The 24,669-nt window shown below is 39.5% G+C and overlaps 1 protein-coding gene across 6 annotated transcripts; it reads left to right on the forward strand.

The window, feature by feature from the left end:
- The first annotated feature begins 432 nt into the window (after positions 1–432).
- ano5a (anoctamin 5a) lies at positions 433–23,532 on the forward strand. Of its 6 annotated transcripts, none has more exons than XM_008412051.3 (22): positions 433–654; positions 5,554–5,621; positions 6,634–6,771; positions 7,023–7,064; positions 10,132–10,239; positions 11,181–11,249; positions 12,117–12,401; positions 12,575–12,688; positions 12,826–12,941; positions 13,026–13,160; positions 13,253–13,358; positions 13,467–13,527; positions 13,751–13,902; positions 14,739–14,819; positions 16,488–16,716; positions 16,798–16,970; positions 17,066–17,163; positions 17,907–18,037; positions 18,858–19,063; positions 19,150–19,343; positions 20,602–20,707; positions 21,342–23,532. In XM_008412051.3, exons 1-22 carry the CDS (start codon positions 585–587, stop codon positions 21,570–21,572), a joined length of 2,913 nt encoding a protein of 970 aa, XP_008410273.1. In that variant the 5' UTR covers positions 433–584; the 3' UTR covers positions 21,573–23,532. The 6 variants fall into 6 exon arrangements, with proteins under 6 accessions (XP_008410273.1, XP_081464378.1, XP_008410274.1 ...); XM_008412052.3 differs by lacking the exon at positions 14,739–14,819 and adding an exon at positions 15,142–15,216 and having other exon boundaries at positions 434–654; XM_081608252.1 differs by lacking the exon at positions 7,023–7,064.
- Positions 23,533–24,669: the final 1,137 nt, after the last annotated feature.

Genomic DNA, 24,669 nt, shown 5'->3' on the forward strand with positions numbered 1-24,669 from the left:
TCATTACGCTAAATGGCCCTTGCACCACAGATTTGACATCCTTGGTCTATAACATAAAACCCCAATGAATAAATTGAGATTTGTGGTTGTAAAATAACAAAATGTGTACAAATAATTGCAGGGGCATCAAAACTTTTCCAAGACACTGCAGTTTGCTCATGCCAAAGGCCGGGCCGGCATTTTGTACAACAGACCCTTTCTTAAGTAATTGTCCAAACACTGAAGTAAACAACTTCTTGGTAGCTTCACTTGGGAGGTCCAACTCCAAGCAGAAAGTGATATTTATCAAACATTTCCTTCTTTTTAAAATCCAAATTGATTAATTTCCCAGTTCGCTTCCACGTGCTGCCAACGTGCATCTGAATGCGAGGCTATTGGTCCGTGGGGTGGAGACCCTCCCCCTTGCGGAGCTCCCAGTGGGCCGGGCGGGGAGATGCAGCAGTGAGCGGTCAGCGGGTGAGGGAGGGCAGCTGCACTCTGTCGAGTCAGCTACTTGGGTAGCTGGGGAAGGGACGGCCAGGAGCTCGGACCGAAGCACAGAAACAACCCTGAGCGGGACACTTTAACTCCGACAAAATCTCAAAATGCGCCGAATAACGGGGAAAGGAGGAGGGGACAGTTTAATTGAGATGAGCCCGACTGAATCTCTCAGCGGTAAGTACAAAAGAGCCAGAACCAGACTCGCTTCTTAAACAGCGGATACTTAAAGTGATGTTTGAAATGGAACAGCTGAACGTCTTGAACTGCGTCAGTTCTTTAGATCTGAACTCATGTAGACAAAGAAAGAGACTCGATATGATATAAAATTACTGTTAAATAGGGGAGATTTAAAGTTGTAGTATTATTATTTTACTTTTAAAAAAATCTTGTACACAAATTGTATGATTTTTATCTTATTTATGAGTACAAAATGAATCCTGTTTTACAGGATTCTTTATCATTTCAACATTTTTTTGCTAAATTTGGAAGTCAGATTATCGCAAGTAAAGCTAAAAACTTTCCCCACCCTGGTTGTCTCGCTTTAAGCGCCTTGGGCAGCTCATGGTTTTGCCTTCCTCTCTTGCAGGCAGCAGAGTGATTTACATGGAGCCAGGCTTTAGCAGCTGGCCTGTCTAGTGGAAACACACAGTCACCTCCAGACAGGCACTTTGTACACCAGCAGCAAAACACAATATCCCTTTCTGTTCCCAACTGAATGTAGTTTTTAAACAAGCTGGTCATGTTGGGTTTTCTTTTTTTCGCCATTTATGGCTAAAAACAATGCGTTGTGCTGAATGAAAGATGAGTCACTCTCTAGCAAGGAATCTCTGGTGCTCAAGATACCTTGCAAAAGTATGCAGATCCAATTGAACTTTTATTGTGTTTTTATGTGCTTTTCTAAGGGATGGATTAACACAAAGTAGTGCATAATGCTGAAATAGAGAAGCACTCCAACAAATCTGTGTAATAGTAGGAAAATAGCAGTGCCCACATCACCCTGAATACATCATCTGAGCAAAAAGACTTAATATTTTTAAAAAAAATTCTGTCTCAGTTTAAGTGTTGCAAAGAATTGGTATATATTTCAACATCTAGATGTGCAAAGCTGGTAAAGAAAATAATCCAAAAGGCTTTTTGTATTAGCTTAGTAGACTAATTAGAGTTTTGCCTAGAGTTTTAAAATGTTAAAAATGTGTGGTTTCTTCACAGTTGGGAGATAAACCTCTCACTTATCTCCCAACTGTTGGGAGATAAGTGTTGATGGGTCGATGTTAAGAAAACGGTGAAAACTATTTTGCAAAGATTAACTATCTAGTTCCAGTTAATTAAATCAGAACTATACTCATGATGTTTGTGGAGACATTGTGCATGTTTTGGACAAAGATGACCATCCTGTGTTTGGTCATTCAGAATACTGAGCAGCCGTGCTGCTTGTCTTGATGCCAGCAGACACACAGGACATCTGAAACTTTCAGTTCATGACAGATAACCACACCCTTCATGCTTCGTAAAATCTGTCCAGCCCAAAACGCTGAAACTAAAGAAACTGAAACTACAGAATTAGTACTTGCAAAGAAAATGCAGAAATTACTTTGAGTAACTTCGAAAAGTTCTGTCTTTTTTTTTCTTTTTGTTTTTTTTTTGCCTGTGCTGTTTGCTGACGGCAGCCTGCTTTGTTTTTGTTACATCTGAATTGCAGACTGACTTGTAAGTGGTTTGATTCACTTCGTTATGTCTCTCCTTTTGATTTTCTTTGGCTACAAACGGAGAGACAGCAGCAGTGTTGAAGTATTTCCACAGTGATCAGCTGCTCCTTTCTGAACAAAGCTTTAACTGTGGAGGCTTCCTGATGGGGAGGACTGCTGGCATGGCTGACTGGCTGAGATCGCATCACATGCAGCGTCCAACTGTGAAAAAATATGCTCTGCTGTTTGAGAGTTGTTCTCCTGCGCTGTGAATGAAATGCATCCTAGTCAAGGATGTGATGATGTCTGTTTAAGATAAAAACAGGAAGCTGTGGCATGTATCTTGCATTGTGTTTAGGATTGTGCTGCTTAAATCCTCATGCTAGGTAGATTAGGTATCTGTGACATTCCCTGGTATGCAAAGAAGCAACTATGTGGACTTTACTAACACTGCGCTTTCTTTTTGCACAATCGTTACATGGATTTAAAAGCTTCAGTTTTTCATTAAATGAGTAGCTTTTAAACAATGAGCATGAATGCTACAGAAAAAGATGTTATGTTCGTACTAATGCTTCCACTTCTGGCTTTTGACAGTTCATTAGGTTTGTAAAATCTTTCCAAGTTGCTTGTTCCTGACTGCAGACGTAGGCTGAAACCAAAACCCTCCTTCACACTCCAACAGATCTGTGTAAGTCATTGCATTGTATTGTGTCAGAACATTAAAGTAAAAAAAACAACAACATCTAATTGGCTTTATTTTAAACATAAAAGTAATAACTACACCATCTTCTTAATAAAATAACATTTTGATCAATACAGATAAAATGCTTTTTAATTGTATTAGTACTTTTAAAGTGTATAGATAACTTGACTAAAATATTATTTAGTTTCTAGGAAAAGTGTGAAAAAGTAATCACTTCCTGAACCTAATTGGTTTTTCCACATTTGACTGGCAGTGGGTTTTTTTTACGTCACTGTGGTGGAGTTTTATCCCACTCTTCTTTCTAGAGCATTTTGATTCATCCACATTTGAGCAGGTAATGTCAGAGCTTCGCAATTGGACATCAGAGACTCTCATGGACTTTAACTAGGCCTCTCAAAAAGGGTAATTGTTTAAGTGGTAGTCCTGTTGGTGTGCTTTGGATCGTCGTCTTTCTTTTTATTGCAGGTGCATTTGAGCTTGAGATCTCAAGCTGATGGATGTACATTAAAGCTGCATAATGTTTTCAGTGTCAGGATGTCTAATGTTTATGTTGCAAAGGAGTGTTTGTTTGGAGCGTAATAATCCCAGATTAATAGATTGAAAACGTTATGAATTTGCCTTTTTCGTGCTGGTGTAAGATCTACCCAGTTGGACCGAGTCCCACAGCAGCAGATGCTCATACAGGCACAAGTGGAATTGGCCAAAATGCTAAAGGTCACAGAGTGATTATTGTTTCTATTTCTTGTTCGGTGACTTTGAAAGGCCCCTTCAAAGTTCTGTTTCCTTTAAAAATGTCCTTTCCAAACTGATTGACTTTGTTTGTCTGTTTTAATCGGGGCTGTTGTAATGATGTGTGGCTGTTTGAGATCTTTTGAATCTTGTCAGAAAGTTTGCATGTAGGCCATTTATAGATTCTGAGCTTATGATTGTGGTAAAACCTGGGTGTGGCTAATGAATTCACGCTTTCCAAACAGTTGTGATTAATTGCAGTTAATTCATTTGAGGAAGGGAATTTATTTTAATTTTTTTTAAACACAGGGACGAGTTGGATTGAGTCTTTTAACGACTGGAATCATGATTTGAATTTTTTTGCTTGTTTTCACTCATGTTATCTTTGTCCGTGATTACAATGTGTTTATTGATTCTTGGATAAATGTAGTGTAGTAGTGAGCTGAACAGGTTAGCTGCTGCTCGCAGCTTCTCAGAGTCTCACCATAATACTTCTCCTCTAATTTTCACCATGATTTTTGAGGCTTTAAATTGGGTCCAAAGATACGGCACGTTGTCTTGGAAAATAAAACTTTGGTTTATTTACTTGGAAGAATGAGCTAATAACGAAGGTTTCAGTGAAGAAGTTTCTCTTCTTTTGCCAACCGAAACTCCTTTGAACCGGGTTTGATTTAGGGACAGAGGTGGGAGAATCAGAGAGAAACTCCCTACAGGAGAGAGAGATGAGTGAAAGGCACCGTGTACGTGACTGAAGAGATGGATAAGAAGAATTGTATGTTTTAAGTTCCACTTCTCTCTCTTGCTTTTCTTTTCTCACGCTGGTCTCTGATACTTACTCTGATTTTCTAAATAAAATATCTAAAGACATATGCACATTTCTCTGATTGATTCAGTGTATCACTCTATCCCAAAACGAAAAAGATTTTTCCTAAACAACGCATTGGAGCCAGCTGACTGGCGGTGCTCAGCAAAAATGCAAGGAAGTGGGAGTGTTGCATTACTCTCACTCTTGCACTTTTTAGGATCTTAAACCCAATATTATGTCAGTTTCTACATTTTTTAATCTGTTTTTAACCTTGATTAACTTAAAAAATGAAACACAACTGTTTCCGTTTTTCTCTTAGGTCAATGCTACATAATTTTATACCAAATATGCCTTTACAATCCTATTTAAACTTGTATTGCATTCATGCAAAGTAGAAAATGTTGCATGCTTTTGTCCTGGTGCCATGCAGTGGGTTAAGACTGAAACAACCAGTAATTTGAGGCTTCATAATAAAATCAGTTTGTTTTGCATTAACTAGGCCAGGTGCTGCTAACCATAACTTTGTACATGACATAGACAAAAGCTTTGAATCCTTTTTTTTCACTGTAATTTGATACTTTTATATGTTGAGTCAAGACTAAATATAACATCAGAAACCAATAATTATGACTTTTGTTTCTGCAGAACAGAGGCTCAAACCTTTCTGCTTTATTTTTTCTGGCTCCTGTCTTTGTCGCTCTTCTGTCTGCCCCTCTCATTTGTTTGCATAAATCCTTTCGCAGAATCTGCCCCGCATAGTCGGACTGTCATTTGGAGGAGAGGCTAAAAGGGGAACGCAGTTGGAGTTGGAGTAATTACCCAGTTTCATCACATGAGCTGTTCCTATTTTTAACCGCGTTCAGGGGGATTTACCAGACGTCTCATTCTTGTTTCCTGAAGTCACTCCTGTAGTCGCTGAATCACGCCGGCATGCCTGCGCTTCTCCTTTCAGGGTGATCCAGTTGAGCCACCCTGTGCTCCCTGAGGGAGCGCTGCCACAACATACTACACAAATGCAGACCACAGCGCTGACTGCTTATCATGCTGTCCTCTTCACCTCAGGCAGCTGTTCACGTGGTTGAAACCCTGCCGTCACCGGCTGACTGTGGTAACCCAGCCTCATATTGTTTTGGTTTGATTTTGTCTTGCAGACGAGGGGAACGGCTACCACCAACACGCCTCGTCCAGCACAGGATCCCTCCAGCAGGGGCAGCCAGAGGTAAACACCGACTCTCTGCTGCTGAGCTGAATGACTCGTTCATTTCTGCTGACAGCCTTTTAGGGGGATTTTTTTTTTCACTACAAGCTTATAATATTAAACTCTCAAACATTTTCATTTTAACAGTCCTTTGAAAAAATATTTAAACCCAAGGGCTCTGCGATTTATGGCTTATTTATAAAGTCTCGCAGTTAATCTTTTTATTTTTCTCACTTTCGTTTCTAAAACAAAATTACAAATGACAGAAAATCTTTTAAAAAATTGGCTTTCATTTCAATCATCCCTTTTGCCAACACTATGATGAAGCAATTATAAGAATATAGTCATAATATTAGCAGCTTGCATATTAAATTTGTTATTTTTTTGCGTTGGACTTCTCATAAAATTACTACTTTATTCTGGTAATATCAAGACTTTTTTCTCTTTATTACAATTTTACTGTCATATGACTTTATTCTTACATTACTACAACTGTGTTTTTTTTAACATTATGATCTTATTTTTGCCTAAAAATAAAAAACTTAGCCTGATCCTTATATTTTGTGGTAGAGTAGACCTGAATTCAGAGTCCAAATAAATAGAAGTTGTAAAAAATAAAAAGCTTATCAGACAAGATGCTGAAATCACTTTGACCGATGGAAACCACAAGAGGGAATTAGTGAAAAAAAAAATATTATTGATTACAACCACAAATGTTGGTAGATTTTAATGTCAAAGTGTAAGTTCAAAGGATCAAATTCTTTTGCTTGAGGGTTTTAAAGTTGGTGCATTTGAAATCTGCTGCTTTCTTCTTGTGTGATTGCTGTAAAAATTTGTTGTAAACATTTTTAGCATTCCTTCCTTCCTTTTCAATATTTTGTGTGCTCACCGCCTACCCCAAATGTTTGACTTTGTTTGCTAAAGTAACACTTTGTAGCATCAGCTTTGCATAAGTTCGTTCTCATTACCAAAAACAGGATTGGGCGAAGCTCTAATGCTGCTGTTTTTTTCCCTCTTTTGCGCGATACAATAGTTTCCTTTAACGCCTGATGTGTGTGTAGAGACGTGCGAGTCTCTCAACACCAGCCTGGCCTCCTTGGCTCCGTCCGACTGCAGTGACAATACATGGGTCAGGAGTCTCACCTTAGAGCAAATCAGTTCTTTCACTGGGGTAAGACACCAGTCAGGCATGCAAACTCGAATTTTCAGTGAGTTTTTGGGCATCTTCTTACATCAACCCTGAGCTTTTTGCTTAACCTGTAGGATAGTTGAATGCTTCGCAGCTCTGGTGTGTTGGATTTATTGACGTCTGTAAAATTTGTTGCTGCAGCTGTAGTGGTTTGAGAATGATTTTTTTATTTTTTTTATTTCCCCCTTCATGTTACAAGGCGCCCTCTCACTGTCTGCTCGGTTCCTCCACAGCTTCGGAGAAAACAGGCGCTATTCCTGAAGTATCGTTCCAGGGTATGGCATGGTAAAACAGGCTCTGTGTCTGCCTGCGTGTTTGCTGGTCTGTCTCTTGCTACAGGCATTAGCTGCACGAAAAATACAGCTAGGCGGAAGAATACTTTATTGATCCAGAGAGGGAAATCATATTGCTCTGACATCAAGGGAAGTCAATAATTTTTTTCTTGGTGGAGAGCAGAGTCTGGCTTGTAGCAAGCATTTTGTTTCCGAGAGCAATGAAAACATCCACTAATGGTACCATCAGCTCAGTGAGAATGGAAAATTGCTTTTGTATAGTTTTTTTTTTTTTCTCACCTGTAATAGTTTTTGCTTCACTGCGGAGAAAGCAACACCCTGATGGTGTTGGAGCTTAATTAAAAGGCACAGTTTTGTAGATGCACATGTAGATCATTACATGTGTGTGCATGTCCACGTGTGTGTGTGTGTGTGTGTGTGTGTGTGTGTGCGCGCTTGTGTGTGTGAGTACATTGTACAGTACAAGGTATAATCTAGGCCCTGCCCTGTGCTCATGACAGGAGGAAAATGTAGCTAAACATATACTGCTCCGCTGGCTTATTTTAAGTAGCTTAAATGTGGTTTTGTTTAAGAAGCATGTTCGCATCTTAATGAACAGTGTCTTTTTTTAACTTAAAGGCTTTTCTAGGCTCCCTTCAACTGAAGACAACTATTTATCCAAGCTTTTAATCTATGCTGTGTTTTAAATAAGCTTCTGTATCTTGTCATCTTTTCTCTACTAATTTTTATCTAGTCTGTCATATTTTGTGGGTGTTTTTTATGTTTAGATAACATTTTAGGACGCAATATAGTAAAGCATCTCACATAGCCACATTTACCTGCATACCTGAAACCTAAAGTAATTGATAAAGACAGTTCTTGTTATAATTGATTATAAATTAGCATTTTTTTTATGGTAATATTACATATGTAAGATTATAAAAGTGCACTTTATAGAGTCCTGTCATTTGGGAGTGGTGAGTAAATGTATAGCAATCTGGTTAAGTTTCACTGAGCAGAGGTGGCCCCCAGCAGATGTCCTGATTCCATATGGCTGATGTGTAATTATAGTAAATTAGAGAGTTTCTACAGTAGATTTCCAGTTAAAGAAAGCCCCCACCCTGCTGCCATGGTCAGCCTGGTCCAAAATGCTCCAGGGGGAAATGACATGTGGTTGTAATGTATGTGCAATTTGGAGCTGGAAAGCTCTGCAAAGGTTGAGGCCTTGGGTGTTCGCTAGCTAGACATGGGCTGGTTGCTACATGGGCTGGTTCTGAAAGTGCAACCAAACATTTCTGGTCACACTAGTTCTTGCAGCGCTTCCCCGTTCCCACCTGTTTCTGTACTCTGCTACATGTAAACCAGCCTATATGGGGTTGATGTTCATGTTTTTGTCCATATCTCCCAGCTCTAGCTAGCCGTAAACTCCCCTGATTCAGTTGGAGGACAGAGAGGAACGCTACGAAGCTTGAAGACACAATCTTAACTTTGAAATTATGTTTGCTGCTGAAGGGTGTACGTCACAAAATGAAATGCAACACGAGGAAATATTGAACCATCAATCAGGAAGTTAAAGTTTGGACACCAGTGGTTGTTTTTAAAGACTCTGAGCATACCACCAAAGTCATTACAAAGTGGCTTCAAGTCAATATTTTTGGAGTGTTTAATCACAGAGCATAGGTATTAATTTCATGGAAAGTCTGTGGGAAGAAATGAAAAGGTGTGTCTCTGTACAGAGGCCTGCAAATCTGACCCAGTTTTCCCAGGGAATTATGGGAATGGACCAAAGTTCCAGTAAACTGTTGTGAGAAGCTAGAATGCTTCTAAATTTGAAGGAAATGATAAAAGAAACCTATTAGGAAAAGTAACTAACATCAAACAGGAAATGTTTGATTTGAAAGTGAACTAACAAGGTTTTGTATCTTTTAGCTGTATGTTATGAAGTGAGGCCACTGCACAGGCCTAAGAAAACAAACAACAATATAATAGTTAATGTCTGTATTGGCATATGACTGAAAATAAATGGAAAAAGCATGGATCCCATTCATAGTCCAGCACTACGTACCCCCACCCTCCACTTAACCCTTTCCCGATGCAGAGCTCTCATTTGATTAGCTAGCTGGCAGCTGCACTTCGACATCTCTCCCTGCCCCACCTCCTGCTCTCTTCGCTCAGCCGTCCCGGGAAGACGGCTGGTCGGCTCTGATCGGGACGGAGATCAGTGCAGCCAGACAGAGACAGGCAGTGCTTCCAGGGCCGGGCTCTTTTCCCCTGGGAAGAAGCAGTTTTTCTCTGTGAGGCAGGCATCCTGTTACGTTTTTCTTTTTTCTTTTTTTTTTTTTTCTCACTGATGCTTTACAAGCAGAAAACAAGAAGGCCATGGAGGTAAAGTGCTCTCCCTTTTCCTCCCTTCTTTCCTTCAGCATCAGCCCAGTAGATTGAACAGACTCACATCAGCATTAAAGTAGAGAGAGCCAGGACTGAGTGGGTTGTGGTAGCTGTGGTTGTGCCAGATGGGTTCTGTGTGCTGCATGCACTCGTGTAGGTAGCTGCAGCAGTGGGGTTGAGGAAGAAACGATGTGTGCAGCTATTTTTAGCTTTCTGGACAGCTGAAAAAGCACAGACGGCAAGACCTGTCCTCCCTTGCAGTGTTACGGTTCAGTCAATATTTTTTGTTCCCCGGGCTGTTAGCCTCTGCAGGGCTAGCGCTGGCTTATGCTCACTGTTTAAAATTACCAATATGAGTCAAAATCAAAGCTAGTATTTAAAAATAAAAGGGTAAACCGATGGAGTTTTGTGGTCCATCAGATATTAGCTCTAAAACAAAGCTTTTACATTTTTCCCCCTGACTTCCTCCAATTTATCAATTTCTGCAAAACAGTTTGAATTAAAGCGAGCAAAGCAGGAAGTAACCATCTTAGAATCCCTCCGTCAGCATGCCGTTTGTGTTTGCTGTGAAATTGAATTTAATCATTTATCTCCTATGGTGCATTCATCCAAAGGCCTGAGACTGCAACTCTACCTATGTTCTTTTGTAAAGTGTCTGCGTTTCTGCGTTATCTCATTGTAGGTTGGAAAACAGAAACTCAGCAAAGACTCTGTGTTCTTCCGAGATGGGATAAGGAGAATAGATTTCGTCCTCTCGTACGTCGACGATAAAGACTGTGAAAAAAAACAGGTAAGATCTATGTTAAAGTTGGGTTATCTGCATTTTTTTTCATTGTTTTTCTTCACATAGCACCAGAGCAATATTGAAGGATAAGCTTTCCACAAAGATGATGTTGTTTCCTGCTTTTGGAAAGAATCGCTCCGTGCAGGATATCCTTGAAGTTGTGTGCCAGCGACCGAGCCTAAACACCACAGAGCCGTTGGCTGTTTTTGTCATCTTGCTGTGACAGTTGTAAGGTCATTTTGGCGTGTTTTTTACAGCCATTTTGGCCACACGGCCCCCCAGACTGTGCAGTAGTTTTATCACTATCACTCCGGAGCGCTGAAAGAGTCTGTCTGTTTCCTAGGGAGCCGTTAGCCTTCACAGCAGTGTGTCACCAGCTCACACTTTGCCCACACTCTCAGTCAGTGAGTCAACGGTGTGACTGCTCGCCGTGACAGGAACTGGATCGTTTTCTCCACAGGGTGAGGAAGGGCCAACAGGAGGCCACTTCCTGTGGATTAGCCAGAATTGTTGTATAATATGGCACTAAATCTTGTCCCTAACAAGAAGGTTTCATTTCCTTTTTAGGCCGATGTATTCTCAAAAGCGAAAGGCCATATGGCAGCTTTCACTTACTTTTAAATCCCATTTCTGCTGCCATGACTTACTTTTAACTCTACTGGATGAGCAGTTTGTGTTCATGAAACACTTGCTTTGTTTTTTTCTACCGGTTTTGTATCCTTGGACTCCATGGTCGTCTTGTTCTTTCACACGATGAACAGTGTGCTGGCAGAAATACATATTTCACATAAATTAAATAAATAATCTTGCGTTGTTGAGTTTCTTGAGAAGATTTTAAATTGAAAGTATCTGGCCTTTTTGTCGTGATTACATGTTATTATTTTCTCTAATTTTTACCTGTGTTTTTCATAACATTCGGATTCCTGTTTCTGTTTTGTCTGCTCAAGGAGAGAAGGAGAATTTATGAAGCCAACCTGAAAAATGCCGGCCTGGAGTTGGAAACAGAAGATAAGTCGGTAAGACGCCCTTCCTGTGGACAGAATTAGTCGTAACTGGGGCACTGTTGATGTTTCTTTTTCATATTATTGCATAACTGCATGATTTCATACAGAGTAAAACTTTCAATTTAGCTTCCATCATCAGCCTCCATCATATTACTAAACAAGTGGAGTAGCATCACATCCAGTAAAATAGAATATGTGCCCAGATTAATGATGTTTCTTTGCTAAAATGTTTAGTGGTCTGTTGTAATACTCTAACCTTAAGTTGTCAGGTTTATATAAGCTGTAAACAGGAAATCATCACAATTAACAGAACCTCTTAAGACTGTGTGATTAAAAGAAGTGAACTTTTCAATCATCTAATTTGGTGAACACTGGTGTTTTTTAGTGTGATTTTAGATTTTCTTTTATATATCTTTTTTTTCCAGGATGGACAAAAAGTCCAACCTACATATTAAGTTAAGTTTATTTGTACAGCACATTTCAGCAACATGGCACCTCAAAGTGCTTTTTCACCATAAAGAATAAAACACTAACAAATTATAAAACAAGCAATAAACATTACATTTTGTCCAATGCCATCATCACATCATGAATCAAATATACATCAAATATATTGATCAGTATTCCAGTTGCTAGGAATCAGAGGCAACTCTATGAATCCATGATTTAAAGGAACTCGGCGTTTCAACATTTTTGCAGTTTTCTGGAAGTTTGTTCCAGATTTGTGGTGGATAAACACCGAATGCTGTTTCTCCATTCTGTGTTTAGAAAAGAAAACAAACTGCAGATGAACTCATTTAAAGTTATTTTATGCGTTTAACGGGATTGCCAATAAGTGTGCACTTATTATTATCTGTATTTTTGTATGTTCATGATCAGGAGTCTGAGGATGGTAAGACGTACTTTGTGAAGATCCACGCGCCGTGGGAGGTGCTGGCCACCTATGCAGATGTGCTGAAGATCAAGGTTCCTTTCAGAAATAGCGACATGCCGGACGACCAGGAAATGCCCATGAACTGGCTCTCCACTCCTTTTCGACTGCCCAAGAACATCATGAATCCCGAGCCGGACTATTTCACCGCTCCTTTTAGCAAGAGCAAGGCTGACTTCTTCTTTATCAACAACCAACGCACGGTCTTCCCTCCATCCACTCGCAACAGGATAGTAAGCAAGGCCGGCCTTATCTTGTTTGTGACCTTCAGTCTTTTATTGTTTAAAACTTTTATCAGCTCCAGTCCTGCAACATTTTGAAGGTTTTTCTTGTTGCAGTTTGTTTGATGAAAAAACAAGCTTTTATTTTGCCTAACACAGCAGTCATATTCTCCCCGTCCCTCCAGGTCTACTATATCCTGTCCCGCTGTTTGTACGTCAGCGAGGATTGTGGAGACAAAAAGGGAATCAAGCGGTTGTTGAACAACGGCTCCTACACTTCTGCCTTCCCTCTTCATGATGTGAGTTTTTTTTAACCTGAAGTACTTTCTTAAAGTAAAAACGACAACAAAAAAGGACGTATTTGGATTTCCAAATGAACTCTTTCTCTTTAATAAAACAAAAACTAAATGATAAACCATTTTCTTTATGCCTCCAGTCCAGATACTGGATAAGATCCAAAGATGTCAACTGTGAAAGCGAAAGATACGACCTCTACAAACACTGGGCGAGATTCTTCTGCTTTTTCAAGGAGCAACCCATTAACCGCATCAGGTAAAACCCTTACAGTGCCGTCAGCTGCCAAGCAGGTGTCAGAAATGAAAGCATAACTGATTCTCCTTTTATTCTCTGTTAAAGGAAATACTACGGCGAGAAGATTGGCATTTATTTCGCTTGGCTTGGTTTCTACACTGAAATGCTGCTGTTTGCTGCAGTGGTTGGAGCGATTTGTTTCCTTTACGGGTTCCTCACCTACGATGACAACGAGTGGAGGTGAGCTCCACGGAGAACATCGTCCCGGTTGCTGGTGGTTCAGATTGCTACTGTATTCATTTGGATGTTTTCTCTCATGTTTTCCTTAATAGTAAAGAAATCTGCAGCAATGAAATTGGAGGGAAAATTGTCATGTGTCCCCTTTGCGACAAGAAGTGCAGTTACTGGAAACTCAACACGACATGCAACTCCTCGTGGGTGAGAATTGTTGACTCATCTGCTACCCGCAAAGAATAATTATGGCTAATCACAAGACAAATCAGTTTGTTGTTTATTAATTATGTTATAAACCTGTTTTTCTTGCAGCAATCACACCTGTTTGACAATGTGGCAACTGTGTTTTTTGCCATTTTCATGGGCATTTGGGGTATGTAAACAAATCTGTGCTCATCATTTTCAAATTTTAAACGCAGTGTGCCACCTAGTGGATAAGCTGTTGTTAGCTTCTTGTTTTTCTTTCAGTCTCTTTGTCGTGTAGAGAATAAGACATTCTGTAGCAAGTCACTCTAAGCTGAAACTCTAAACTCTGTGATCAGAGAAACTATCCTGACCTGATTTCCGTGGCTGTGATGCGCCATTTGCCCCTGCAGTGACGCTGTTCCTGGAGTTCTGGAAGAGGCGCCAAGCCCGTCTGGAGTACGAGTGGGATCTGGTGGACTTTGAGGAGGAGCAGCAGCAGCTGCAGCTCCGACCAGAATATGAGACCAGATGTACAAAGAGCAAGGAGAACCCCATCACTAAGGTGTTTGAGCACTAATGAAACGCTGATCTACTGTGCCTCCCAGTGACAATGTTATCATTTGATCAGTTTGTCCTCCACAAGATCTACTGGCTGGTTTGATGGTCACATCATCTGCTGCACTTGTGTTCATGTGGACTTCCAGGTGTTTTCAACATTCACAAAAAAAAAAGTCTGGAGTTTGATTTAAATGTCTCTGATCTGGTTAAAATGTGGGAAAAATCCCCTGTCTATTAATCTATTCATACATGAAACCACCATACTGTTTATTTACATCATTCATTTACAGTTTTAAAAGGAACATGTCACATGTTGATATAAACATTTTTAATGAAAGGAGAGGCAGAAAAAAGTGTTGTATAGTTTGTCCCTTCATTCAAAAGTTATACCATTGGCAACAAAGCATCACTCAATCATACATATACAAAACAGTCAATGTGTATAGATATATAGAAAATAATAACAAAGAAAAAATTAATGAATCTGTCCATCATTTCATTTCTTTATTCATCAAATCGGGGCTTAAAGAGGCCGAAAGTTTGAGTCTAAGTATTTTTGCTCTAGTTTCTAGTGCAAATATTTTGAAATAAGACAAAACTAAACTTTTCTTAAGTGAACAATTCATTAATATAGATTTTTTTTAAAAGCCCTAGTTCCACTGGCAGATTATTTCACTTATGACAAGACATTTTTCCTATTTTGTTAGATCTAAAAAAGTGTTTTTGCAGTGTAAAATGTTGACAGAACTGTGCATGAACCCTGAATATAAAGTATGAATACTATTTGCACAAAATGAATAGAAGAGATAAGATTGCCATCTTTCATTACTGCATCTTCAGGAACAAGAGGGGATTCTTGACAAAACTGCTACATATCTAGCAGGGAAGTTTTTTCTGTGCTGGGCTTCTGTGATCCTTTGGGTAAGAGTGTCGCATCCCTTAGGACTTCCTGTTTGGTGAGGAAGAGGTGGAGCGTTGAGAAATGACAACTATTCCTGGAAAGACTCCAAGGCCCGAGTCTCCTTATTCCATCTTCAGTATCTAGCCTAATGAGTTTCCTGAACACAAATGCTGAAAAAGAAACTTCAAAAGATAAATACACCAAAAATAGTTCTGATTGAGTAACGCGTCTCTGCCTCAGATGTGAACCTGTAGCGGCTCAAGGAGCTTGGCCTTTCAGAGTTTTCTTTTCAGGACCTAACCAACATGCCTGACCACAATGCTTTGCTTGCTTCTGATTTAGGAACTGGAGCCTTACTTACCCATAACAAGCAAGTGTGCACGCACATGTTTGTCTGGAGCTACCGTCCTGTTGTGGGTGAGCATTTCATCTTCTGATCAGATTTAAAACACTATTTCCATCTGCCGTCCTCCTCTTATCTACCTCAGCTGTCTTTCACTTCGTGCTGCTTCTCCAGGACGGCTATGTGTAAAACAAAAAGGAAGCTTTGAAATGCACTTTGTCAATCGTCTGGTAATGCCTTCCTAGAAGAAACTGAACAACATTTTGGTATTTTTATGGTTGCAACAGTTTAAGCTGAATAGTTTCAAGCATGCTGATAAAAACATTTCTGACTCTCATTTCCTCATTTTTCTAAACTGGTATGACTAAACAAATAGACTCGGTTGGACCTGTTAAGCCATGGGAGGCACTCTATTTTTCATGCCTTTACTTTAATGCCAGACATACCTTTTCTTATTAAATAACTTTAATGAGGCAACAAGGGAAATATCCCAGAAGCTCCTTTTTGCAAAGCATACCTGCCCTGACAAAACAAAGGCATGAGATTCTTTACAGTTTATGCCTGTAGGGCCAGAACCAAACTTTATTTTTCTGATCAGTGAGTGCATCATCAGGGCTAGTTGTTCTACCAAGTCTGGATAATGTAATTTAGAAGACAAGATTCAAAATGTATAATTTTGGGCACCTGTGAGGTGTTCAAAACTCAAAGGAAAACTGATCTAAAAAGGGAAGTATTTTGACGCAACAGGTCGAGACATGTCTGTGGTTCATTCAGGCTGCAGTAAGAGCAAGATTTTTAGGAATGCTGAATGGAGCACAGCAAACATCTTGTTTTCTACCTCTGTTATGAAACAAACTGGATCTGGAGCACCAATTCGGTTTAGGTAATGCTAGCCGTGCTGATTGTCAACATAGGATGAGAAAGACAAAGAATGTCAGCGTCATAATTGTTTTGTTTTTTTTTATTACTATTTAAAATAGTGAATATTTTCTCTCACATGCAGTTCTTGAGTTTGCTCCTAAAATAAGTAATAATTTACCTCATGTGGTAGAAAGACAATTAAATATATGATGCTGGTATAAAACTGAATTGGTTAAAGCATAAATCAGTAGGTTGGGAAATCTGTGTGTGTGTGTGTGTGTGTGTGTGTGTGTGTGTGTGTGTGTGTGTGTGTGTGTGTGTAGTATGTTGCATTCTTCTCCTTCCTAACGTCTGTGTTGTTGATTAAACCCAACACTCCTCCTTGCGTAGGTTTGTGTTTGCACTTCAGTGTCTCATTGTGATGTTTCCACCGTTTGTGTTCGGTTCGGTCTTTCATTTTGTCGCTGTGTTTTCTGTCCTGAAGATCTCATTGATCATTGCCTGCATCATTGGGGTCATAGCGTACCGCCTGGCGGTGTACGCGGCCTTCGCTAGCATCATGAAGGACAGCCCCACCAATCAGCTGGAGGTGGTCGGCCCCTACATCACTCCCCAGCTGGCCACCTCCGTCACAGCCTCTTGCATCAACTTTGTCATCATCATGATCCTCAACCTCATGTATGAGAAAGTGGCTGTTTGGATTACTGACATGGGTGAGGGCCAGAGCTCCATAACTTATTCAACCTTCATGGCATAAAAATCTCTGTAAATCCGACATTTTGGTTTCCACACAGAAATCCCGAAGACCCACCTGGAGTATGAGAACAAGTTGACGGTGAAGATGTTCCTCTTCCAGTTTGTCAACTACTACTCCTCGTGTTTCTACGTGGCGTTTTTTAAGGGGAAGTTTGTGGGCTACCCTGGGAAATACGCGTACATGTTTGGGGGCAGCCTGAGAAACGAGGAGGTAACGTTTACACTGCATTTACCTTCAGTCTGTGTCTTTATTCAAGTCTGTTTACCTCCCATAGTTTCTCTTGGTCAATCTGCGTGTGTTTGCAGTGCGACCCTGGCGGCTGTCTGATTGAGTTAACGACACAGCTGGTAATAGTGATGACTGGGAAACAGGTGTGGGGCAACATTCAGGAAGCTCTGCTGCCGTGAGTACAGAAACATGACGCTGTCGCTGCTCATACTGAGTAAATACAATGTGATGATCAGTCTTTACAAGACAAACTTGTAGCATAACCAAACAATTTAACACATTATTTTAGTAATCAAGTATCCTGATGATTAATCGATTAAAAACCTTGGCATATTCTGCAGGTTTTTCATTTAACACTTTATTCTTTTTGTACAATATTAGAAACGCATTACAAGATGCAAGTAAACAAATAATAACAGCTTTCCTTTAATGTGCACTTGATCATCAACATGTGAAAAGCTCAACTGAGTGGGGGGCTGATCTGTTGATTAAACTGTTTAATAATTGGACAGCAAAAAGTGCTTAATAGGAGATTTTTTTATTTTCACAGAACTTAAACCAGGTAAAGTTAAAACTACACCACTGGAGGAGTTCTGGGTACAACATATTTTCTGCCAAAGGACAGTTTTTTCTATCTTAAATGCAAAATGTCATATATATATATATAGGATTTTTGGCTTAGTTGCTGCTCTGAGGGTGTCATTCTTTCATCAAATAGCCTTATTTTGAGTCTATATACTCTAGTTAACAATTAATTATCACTAAATCAGTTAACCATTATTTCCATAATTGATTACCACAACTATTCTGATTGTTTCAGTCCTGATGTGTATTATTGTTTCTCAGTTTAAATGTCTCCCTTAATCTTGTCAGAAGTTTTCTGAAGGCTCTCTGCCGCCCTCTTGTGTTCGTTTTTAGCTGGGTGATGAACTGGTGGGGCAGCAGGAAGGCGCGGAGCCATCCAGAGAGCCTGTACAGTCGCTGGGAGCAGGACCATGACCTGCAGAGCTTTGGTCAGCTGGGGCTGTTCTACGAGTACCTGGAAATGGGTAGGAATCCATCCAACACTCACAGATTCACAGTTTGGGACACAACAGGACAGTGTTGCTGTAGATTTATATATTTAAAAAATAGTGGTAGTGACGGTCTCTAATTATACTCTTGGTTTAAAAGGAAAAGATTTTAAGAAGGAAAATTAGCACATAAGGGGACTTATTATGGCAAATTCACATTTTGAACAATTTCATTCGTTTTTGTTTCAACTGCTTCTAAAAACAAGTCAAGCGCTTAAAAAAAAAAACACCCAGCTGTTGTTTGGCAAAAAGATTTTTAATGTCTGGAAAATGAGCTCTATGAAAAACCTCCCGATTAAGTCACAACCAACAAGCACTGTGCTGTTACCTAGCAACCCGAGCAAAGCTCCATGAGGTTTGGTGAGCTGTACAATGGCTGCTGGAAAAGACAAGTGTTTTCTTTCTGACTTGCCACTTAGAAACCACTTGCTGCATCCTCGTTGGTTGTGCAGGAGGCGTTACTAATGCTTTTCAAAGATATACAGTTGTATAATTGCACATCTGTTTGCAACCATTTTATCTGCAAGTGTAAACATTGAGTTTGTGGGGAATAACCAGCAGCAACTTGGTTAGATTTAAAGTGACAAGAGGCCTTAAAACAGCTCATTCTGAAAGGAACTCAAAATAAGCAGAACTGAGACCAAGAATGATTTTGTGTAAAAATGTGATGAAAGTGTCTCGTAAAGCCCATAGATCTATCCTAACCTTTCCAATCATAGAAACATAATTTAAATACATGGATCCTCTAGATGGTGCTGTTTCATTGTTCTGCCTCTCCTCTCTCTCTCTCTCACAGTGATCCAGTTCGGCTTCATCACGCTCTTTGTGGCTTCCTTCCCCTTGGCGCCGCTCTTGGCTCTTTTCAACAACATAATTGAAATCCGAGTGGACGCCTGGAAGCTCACCACTCAGTTCAGACGTCCTGTGGCAGCCAAAGCCCACAGCATCGGGGCCTGGGAGGAAATTCTCAACGGGATGGCCGTACTGTCTGTCGTTACAAATGTGAGCGCGTAGCAGAATCTGCTGTCAAACCCTTTGGGTTGATTTTTCACTAAACCAACTAATGCAAAATGTTTTCCTGCTTCCAGGCGTTCATCGTGGCCTTCACCTCTGACATGATGCCTCGGCTGGTGTACATGTACGCCTACCAGCCGCAGGGACAGATGAATATGAAAGGCTACATAAACAACAGCCTGTCCGTGTTTAACGTCTCCGAGTTTGAAAACTCCAGCAGGCCTGAGGAGGCCGAGAACCCGATGTGGCTCAACATCACCACCTGCAGGTAAGAAGCAAACAAACTCCAGATGGAGAACAGAGCTTGTTCTCTCCTTCTGTGTTAATCAGGCAGGATCAAATAATCTGGCATTGGCATCCTTTAGCTGTCCTTTAAGTCAGGGGTGTTCAGAGTTTGTGGTCCGGAAGCCATTTGTGGCTCCTGGACTAATGCTTTTTTTTTTATGTGGCCTCCAACTGCAGTTCAACAATGATCCAAAATTCAGGGTGAAACTATTATTGACATAATTTTTTGACAATGGAAAAAAAACACATAATATTTATCTTTTTACAACCAAAGTCTCAAAATAAATACAACCACATCTATGCTGATACTTTTACTGAAAAGCCGACTTTGTTGCAGCCGAATCGGCTTTTATTTCACTGCTTTTATTAAACGTTTTGAAAGAATATATTTGTTCAACTGAGTCTAAAATAATTAAAATTAGATGCTGCTTTGTTTCAACACAGCAAATGTGCATTTTTAAGTTTTAAATCTACAGTGAATAAGATCGCTTTCCTACACAAACAAAATGGGCTACTTAATTTGCTTGATTTTAGTTTTTAGTTGTTTTTTTGTCCACCCTTCTTTATGTTGTCAGTAATGGACAGTTGTCAACCCAATTTCAGTATTTTTTTTTTTATTGTTTTTCAATCTCTTTAGATGTTTTCTTTGCTTGATGCCAGTGATTTGACCGATCTTGAACAGACTTTAAAGTCTGGAAAATTTTCCACAACCACAATGTGTTTAAGTTCTTTAATAAATGAGACGCTGCTCATTGCATCAGCTGGGCTTTAGGAGCTCATTGCCAGCTGGCAGACAGTCGTTCATGCAGTAATTATCAAATAAGGCTTTAAAACATCTGTGTGTAATAAATTTACATTGTATGTTTCACTTGGTTAAGTGATTGAAAATAAAACAAAGTTTTCTATAATACTCTAATCTATTGGATGAGTCTGTACACAAGGCTACATGTGATAGAAAATAACAGCACACACACCCCTATACACACTTTCTCTACTCTGAAACACGGGGGTTGTAGCATCATGCTGTGGGACGCCAACTTGATCAAATTCAGTATATAAGTAGTGATGTTATGTGTGCATCTAATTTAACAATAAAGCTGGTTTTCAATCGGTGTCATATTGTGTGCTAACATTGCTACTGAACAGCGCAGTTTCAATCTTGTTTTTGAATTTCAATCAAAGCATTAAAGTCAATCAGGATGAAGTTCTAATGTCTGATTTTCATACGTTTTTCTTTGCAGGTATCGTGATTATCGCTACCCCCCCGGCCACGAGAAGCAGTACTTCCACACGATGCAGTTTTGGCATATTTTAGCTGCCAAGCTAGCTTTCATCATTATTATGGAGGTAAAGAAAACAAGCCTCACTTTCTCCACCGTTCAGTTTGAGACGTTTTAAATTAGCAGGCATCCAAACATTTTCTGTCCAGCTTCAGTAAATATCTATACATGGATGAATAAACTGAACATTAGTTAAGAAATCTGATCACTTAGAATCTAAAAAACCCTTTTTAATCTGGATATGACGAAGGAACCATATCTTCTGTTCTTTATTGCTCAATTTGGTGACTTTTGTTATTCTGGTTAGGCTTTTAGATATTTTCCTCTAATCTGTCCTTTTTTTATTTTCTGCGTTGTTTCCTTGTCTCCTTTCTTTGCTTGTTTCCAAGCTATCTTTTCCTCTGCAATAAATTTCTAGTTAATGTTTCCATCTTTTATTTTAAAATGTCAGTAAAGAACCGAGAATTTTGCAAGAATCTGGGATTTTCATATGAAATTTATTTAAGAATATACTGTATGTTATCACTAGGGATTTCTTTGTTCAAGGACAGCAAATCAAAGTCTGCAAACTATGCAATCAGTTTTTTTTTTCTTCAGAAATGCTCCTTCTTTAATGCTGCATCTAGAAAATGTAAGTAGTTCTGTGCATGTGCATAAAGCACCGTAGTTTTAATAAGTTTCTTCTTCTTCTTCCTCCACAGCATGTTGTTTTCCTGGTTAAATATTTTGTGGCCTGGCTGATTCCGGACGTTCCCTCTGACGTGAGGGCTCGGGTAAAGAGGGAGCGCTTCCTCGTCCAGGAGTATCTTCACAACTATGAAGTCAATAATCTGAAAATACAGCTCAGCCAACAAGACGGCAAGGAGTGCACCTGTACGCCGATGATCTACCCGACGTTACCCAAACATGAGGTGCTGTCGGAGGTCCTCTAGCACAGGGAGCGGCTGGTCAGTCTGTCTGCTCACCTGCTGACTGTGGATCCACCGGCTTTAAAGACCAAAACTCTGTGCATGCTGACGATTTGACACGCTTGAATTTAGACATCGCTCTCTTCTTGTGAAGTTAAGATTTCCAAACTTTACTGTGTTTCAAACAAATTAAGCCGCACTGTGTCTTTAAGAGGCGGCTCACTATTGTTTTAATGTAAGGCTATTTAAAGTGCCACCAAAGAGTCGCCTTAATATCAACGCTTTTTTTTTTTTTTTTTTTTTTTATTCTGATGAGGATTTCTGCAGTTCTCTGTGTTCATACGTTCAGCTTATTTTTAACCAGATTTGCTTTGATCAGTTCATCATCGGTAAGGTCGAACTGCGCTGATAGTTTTAGCAAATTATTTCAAATCCATCAGGCTAATATCGATCGTTACTCTTAATGTCTCCTCATTATTTTCCCCAGGCCAAAACCTGAGATGTGAAGCAGCTTTTTGACCTGAAGGGAAATCAGTGCTGCTGTTTTGACTGTGACTGAGGACAGATTTGATCCTGCAGAGGCCAGTTTTTGAGCTGTGGTAGCAGCAGCTGTTTAGCGCTGAATGTGTGCACAGCGATGAAAGGATAAGAGCGCTCTCTTTTTAAATTTTAAAAAATGTATTTTTTTGTGTGTGTGTGTGTGGTAAACACACACCAGTGAATGGAAGCCTGTGTTTGCTCCGTTACACAAAGCCCGTCAGCCAGCGCCTGCGTCCATCCCTGTGTTTCAGCTTTCCTCAGAATAAAAGACACATTTTCCTTTTATTTTGCACAAAGCACTTAAAGTAATGCAACTACCAATATATGAACATTTATAACTTATCATTATCACGACACTAAGACTTTGTGATCAGTGTTTCAGAAAGCAGTTATCTACCTTTTAGTTTGATCAAACTTTGATATTTATATATATATATATATGGGTTTTTTTATTTAAGGATGCAGATTTGGTTTAGAAACTATATGAAGGACATTTCATCTGTTGTTGCCTAAATAAAAACATGCAGAACATTTCTGTTCATTGAAGGACTTGAATCAGATGTAAAGTCATTGAATCTGTGTAAGTTCGCCTCTCTTCCGGTTTGCCTTATCTACGCCGTGGCTCTGCTGACCACTATGCCTTAAAACATCTCATCCACTTTTCCTATGGTTTCACTTTTCTACCTAATTTCTTTTTTCCCCCAAGTTTTCTGCTGTTAAAGTCAGGATATGTTTTTGATCATTCTTCAGGCAAAAATAAACTTTACTGTATTTTTAATGGTAAATGTTCATGTTTTTGTTTGTGTTCTTTTTTTTTTTTAATGAGTGTCCTGTACCAAGTTATATAAGACAACAAAAATAAATCTCCAAGCTTAGACGGCGTTGTCGTTTATTGTTCAGATTCTTGACTTTTTTTGGACCTGATATTATGACAAAACAAGCAGAACTATTACGTCACCTGTTCACGTAAATGGTTTTCTCTCCTGTTGCTGTCACAACATAATATGATTTCTGCAATTATTGCACAGATTTTTCAACTGATTCATGGAGAACTCCAACAGGAAACCCACTCTGTGTTTGGAAACCACAGCTACAGACCCCAGAACAGATGGCTGGATTAAAAAAAAACGCATAACTATTCAGTGTTTGTTCACACTTTAGGAGGGGAGTCGGGGGGGTTTACACCTCAAAATGCTGGCAGGGCTGGTTGGGTTGGCATCAGAGGTCAACAGGACAAAGACAAGGGGAGAACTCCAGTCCAGGCAAATTGTGAGGAATTGCATAGTTATAGATTTATGGACAATAGTACAATAGATCATATTAATCAATTAGCTTGATCTACATAATAAACCATGTGTAATATCAGTTAAATTACATGAATCATTAAATAATTAATGATTAATGTAGTAAATAATTTTGATCTGGGTTCAACCCTTTTCCCCAACACACGTAACGGTCTCCATGTGGTTCTCCTTTTAGATATACTCATTTTTCTGAGGCAGAGCCGGCCTGAGGCATAAGCGAACTTAGCTGCTGTCCCAGCAGGGGGCCACCAAGAGTCTTTGGATTCTCAGGCAGCATTGATTTATTAAGAACAAGGGAACTTCTAAAGTCAAACCTTCATTACCAAAATGGTACAATTTAGCAAAAAATTAAACTTTGTCAACTTGTGAATGAATTTAATATGTAAATAAACTGACGAGCGCACCGTGTGAAGAATCCAAAGTTAAATTGGGTGTTTTGTTGTTTTTACCCAACAGCAGGGAGCCACAGAGAATACATCTGTGATTATTGTTTGCAGAAATGGTGGATCAACCTCTTCTTTTCCTTTACGTATGTAATCTGATCAGGGGCTCTTTGTTGTTTTATAAGTTTGTTTTCACAAACAGAATAAAGGTTTCACAAATCTTAAATTGTGTTGAACAATTTAAGGGAAAATGGGGATGAACAGATGGCAGGAAACGCCCTGAGGAAACTGTGCAGGTACAAAGAAGTGATTTAATTTTATTTCACATCATTTCCTATTGTCTTGGGGGGGACATTTTGCCAACAAATGTCCTTATTGTTCTTAAATGTTCTTCATGGAATGGACCGTCTAAATATTTAAGGATCAGATTATTTCCCAGGAGAACGGCAGCAGCTGGGGACAGTTTTAATAATTAATGAACAGAACATGTAATACTGTAATACCAACAGATCCGACTGTAATAACTCAGATTGATGAACTTCATATCAGCTGATTTACAACCACAGAGGCAAACATTCTCCTCTAGCGCATGTCAGTTTATTTAATTACAGTGACAATTTGTTATTTGGCATAATTGTTTAATAATGGTAACTCCTCTTTCATATTTTACTGCTCGAAATTAGTTGAAAATGTTCTTGGATTACTTTACATTTTAGTTTATTCGCAATGTTCATTTGGAGGTAATAAAACAGATTTTTGTTTTTGCAGTTTTGCTTTTGTAAGTAAGTAAAGGAGAGCAAGGCGGCCATTTTTTTTCTCCCTGTAAGTAAGAGCAGCAGAGAATGGATCTTTGTTGCTTCCCAAAACAGAGGAATGAACTATACGTTGTTGAGA

The sequence above is a fragment of the Poecilia reticulata genome, chromosome 6, assembly GCF_904066995.2.
Source record: "Poecilia reticulata chromosome 6, P_reticulata-male-v2, whole genome shotgun sequence".
Taxonomy (NCBI): domain Eukaryota; kingdom Metazoa; phylum Chordata; class Actinopteri; order Cyprinodontiformes; family Poeciliidae; genus Poecilia; species Poecilia reticulata.

Coding starts and splice junctions, on each gene's coding strand:
- ano5a (XM_008412051.3), top strand. CDS start 585: ATGCGCCGAATAACGGGGAAAGGAGGAGGGGACAGTTTAATTGAGATG. Junction 13,359..13,466: donor CGACATGCAACTCCTCGTGG/GTGAGAATTGTT, acceptor TTTTTCTTGCAG/CAATCACACCTGTTTGACAA. Junction 20,708..21,341: donor CTTTCATCATTATTATGGAG/GTAAAGAAAACA, acceptor CTTCCTCCACAG/CATGTTGTTTTCCTGGTTAA.